Genomic DNA, 3,567 nt, shown 5'->3' with positions numbered 1-3,567 from the left:
TTCTGCGTCCCGAGAACCAGAAGTAAAGCAGTGCGTCATGATTGGCCCGCGGGGCAGCGCGGGAAGGGCCTGTCAGAAGTGTTTCATTGCTTGGGAACTTGGGCTTTTTATGCGGGGGGATCGTGTACTCTATGCTGTGCGCTCGGCGGCTTTTCTGGGAATCTGGGCTTCCCCAAAAGTTTGATATCCGTTGAGCTCGCTCAATCCATGCTTTTCGCGTCACCAACCCTTTATTTTTTCATCATCGTTTGTCTGTTTGTCCGTCCCTTGAATGATCAGCGCGTGATGTCGCACCGTAGCTCATGTGGGTTGGTGCCGTGGCACCATGTACCAATGAGGCGGCTGCTCAATGTCTTTGTGTGTGTGATGTCTGTGAAGTCGGCCTGGGCATTTGGGCCGACGGCCGAAATCGCTGCGGCCCTGTTACTCTCGCCCTGCAGGCCCATGTCCCAGATGCATGCTCCCTTGGTTTTTTTTTCGAACCCACCGCCCACCCCCATGCACGAACGAATATTGGCAAATGACGCGGGTTCCAAGCTGGTGGTTGTGGGTTTGTGGGAGGGTCCGGCACGTGCCGCCAGCTGTTGGTGTGAGTCCTGTCCCTTGGCTATTTTCCGGCAGTTGCTTGTGATTTTGCTGAAGGAAAGGCTCCAAGCACCGTTTCCTGATGCCTGGGAGCGGGATTTAATGGCGCACACCTTTGTCATATCTCACAGTCGCACGCCGCTTTGGGACTATCATGTACACAGCCAAATCCCCTTTACGTCGGTTCGGTGGTGTAGTTGGTTTATCACGTCAGTCTAACATCTGTTCCGCAGAGTTCACTGAAGGTCGGGAGTTCGAGCCTCCCCTGAATCATTTTTTGAGTTTAATTGTCATTCATGCATGGTGCTCCAACCATGGTCAGCCACCCTGGTTGGTTGCCCCTATCCTGTGCTGCGATGCTTTTCTTTTTGTTTTCCCCCTCGCTCTCTGCAGCAGGGTGCTGCTGTGGGGCAAATGACGGAGGGACGGGATGACCCAGACGTGGCCAGTCGCCAGTGGCAGTGCCTGCGGTACCTGCATCGTGTGCGGATGCGGTTACTGGGTCAACGGCCCTTACATGCCCGCCGATGCGCTGGGAGGTGCTGTTTTCTGCCACGGGCCACTGACATGGGCTGGCCACGGGCCTATTCAGGGCACTCCAGTCGCTGGAGGGACGGCACGGGGGGGGGCGGACCACCTCGCTGGGGGCTGGTAGAGACGTAGACGGACAGGCACCTACCTAGGTACCTAGGTAAGGTACCGTACCTTAGGTAGGTACCTGAGGTGCCTTGCCTTGCCTTGCCTTGCCTTGCCTTGCCTTGCATTGCCTTATGGAACTGATAATTCAGTTCGTATTCTATTTCGAACAACATCAACAGAGCCATTTCCTTCTTCATTCATCCTTTGGCATATGCTTCCACTCTTGAAAACACACTCCAACACACGGCGTCCTGCATCACCCTCTGCCTTGTACCGACCACCATGGCATCGCCGCTGTCCCCAGCGAAACCCTCATCCCTGAACATCGCTACACCGCCCACAACCCGTCGCTACGACCAGTCACGGTACGAGGTTCAGGCCTACACGGAGCAATCCACCACGACTGCCACCACAACCACAACCGCAGCCCCCTCTACATCCTCCCCCAACGGCATCGACATCGACGCCTCCAGCTCGAGCACTCGTCACGCCACGGCTGCCGTCGAAGACAGCCCCCTGCAGCAAAAGCAGCAGCACAAGCAGCAGCTCAAGTTTGGGAAGGAGAACAACATGTCACCTCCCAAGCAGCGCCATTCGCGCATCATGTCTGGGAACGAACTCTCCCCCCTCAAAATCCTCACCACGGGCGAGCCGAACCCCGAGCGCCAGTTCTCCCCAGCCCGCGGCTCCCGCAAGAGCCTCATGTCCCCCGACAAGCGGTTCCCCGTCCGGGTTAGCAACCCCATCAGCGAGACAGCCGACAAGAGCCCAAGTGATGCCCCCAGCGAACGCCCAGACATGCGGGAGCGCACCATGAGCCTCGATGACGCCCTGCGAAGCAACAAGGGTCTCAGCCACGCCATTGACATTTTTGAGGATGACACCGTCGACGACTTTGGTCGGGCGCACGACACGTCGCCCGACGCGACCGACCGCCTCGACAGGGACGACCACGGCGACGACACGGAAGTCCATCACGAGGTGGCCTACGACGACTCGGTTGGCCCTGACGATACCATGACGAGCACCTTCAGTGCCTTTTCCGCCGTGCCCAACCTGACGACCTTTGCGCGGCTAGGCAACAGCCCGCCAAAGACAAACGGCCTAGACGACGGCATGACCCCCCGGGGTCGCCCTGGCCCCTCGCCCGCGAGATCACAACGCCCCATGTCCTACCACCCAGACTCGTCCGGCAACACGACAAACCTCCTCATGGACTTTACCGAACACCAGCGCCATCCCGGCAAGTCGCCCGGGAAGAGAATCACGACCGGCCCCGGTTCTGCCGTCCCCGCCACTCCGGCGCGGCAGAATGGGCAACCTGCTCGACTTTGACATTCCCCGCTACCACCGCCGCGCAGCATCCCGACATCACGCCGCGCGAGCTCGAGAGCCTCAAGTCGAGCTTCCTCTCGGAGATCAGCAGCCTCAAAAGCGTCCCTCAGTGGCAAGGAGGCGGAAGCCCTTGCCCTTAAGACGGCGGTCGGCGACGCCGAGAAGCGTGTCGGCGAGTGCATGGAGAAGGTACGCGAGATGTCGTCCGAAAAGGAGCACCTGACCGCCGAGAAGGAGGGCTGGGAGAAACGGAGCCGCGAGATGGAGACGGTGCTGCGCAGCGTCAAGGAAGAGATTGTCCGCAGCCAACGCGAGACGGAAGAGCTGGAATACAAGCTCTCGGAGAGCGAGGCGCGCCGTGAGGCGGCTGAGAACATGGCCCAGGAGGCCGAGAGCAAGCTCGCCGGCATGCGCGCCGGCAGGGCGTCGGAGGACAGTGCCAGATCCGACAAGAGCAGGAGCCCCGGCGCCAAGGACGCCTCGAAAGAGGTCGAAATGGCCGTCGAGCGCGTGGCCCGTGAGCTGCACGCTCTGTACAAGAGCAAGCACGAGACCAAGGTGACGGCGCTGAAGAAGAGCTACGAGGGTCGCTGGGAGAAGAGGGTCCGCGACCTCGAGACCAGGCTCGAGGATGTGAGCGAGGAGAACGAGCGCCTGCGCCTCGGACGGGATGCGACCATGACGCGCGTTGATCCTGCCGAGCAGGCAGCCGAGGAGGAGCGCAAGGCGCAGGCAGTCCGTGACGCCGCGCAGATCCGGCACCTCGGCGCGGAGGTCGACAAGCTCGAGGCCATGATGCACACGATCCGCGACGACAATGGCGGAGCTGCGGACTCTGCTAGAGCAGGAGCGCGTCGAAAAGGGCGAGCTCGTGCAGCTGGCCGAGGAGATGATGTCGATGCATAGCTTCGTCGCCGCGGATAAGCTAAAGACTCCAGCTCAACCTCAGGAGCCCGCCCCCCGGCCCGACCGCACTCCGGGTGCGCACGCCTGCCTGGTCAGGACGCC

General features: G+C 60.8%; 2 protein-coding genes and 1 non-coding gene across 3 annotated transcripts in view; all 3 read left to right on the top strand.

Annotated features, from left to right (window-relative positions):
* Nucleotides 1-337, top strand: part of VDBG_00302 (ketol-acid reductoisomerase) — a gene marked incomplete at both ends in the record, with an annotated part of 1,919 nt that extends 1,582 nt beyond the window's left edge. Inside the window, one exon of the mRNA XM_003008575.1 lies at nt 300-337. Within this exon, the coding sequence (XP_003008621.1) occupies nt 300-337 (38 nt within the window). The remainder of the gene's footprint in view (nt 1-299) is intronic.
* A 430-nt stretch (nt 338-767) lies between these two features.
* On the top strand, nt 768-858 carry VDBG_15005. The gene has a single exon. It is a non-coding gene; the product is annotated as a tRNA-Val (tRNA).
* Nucleotides 859-1,506: 648 nt separating this feature from the next.
* Nucleotides 1,507-3,465, top strand: VDBG_00301 (conserved hypothetical protein; the record flags this gene model as incomplete). Its single annotated transcript, XM_003008574.1, has 2 exons — nt 1,507-2,503; nt 2,651-3,465. 2 exons carry the CDS (start codon nt 1,507-1,509, stop codon nt 3,463-3,465), a joined length of 1,812 nt encoding a protein of 603 aa, XP_003008620.1.
* Between the last annotated feature and the right edge of the window lie 102 nt (nt 3,466-3,567).

This window comes from Verticillium alfalfae, genomic scaffold (genome assembly GCF_000150825.1).
Source record: "Verticillium alfalfae VaMs.102 supercont1.1 genomic scaffold, whole genome shotgun sequence".
Classification (NCBI taxonomy): domain Eukaryota; kingdom Fungi; phylum Ascomycota; class Sordariomycetes; order Glomerellales; family Plectosphaerellaceae; genus Verticillium; species Verticillium alfalfae.
Note: the sequence above shows the minus strand (reverse complement) of the source record. Positions and strands in the feature narration are given on the sequence as shown.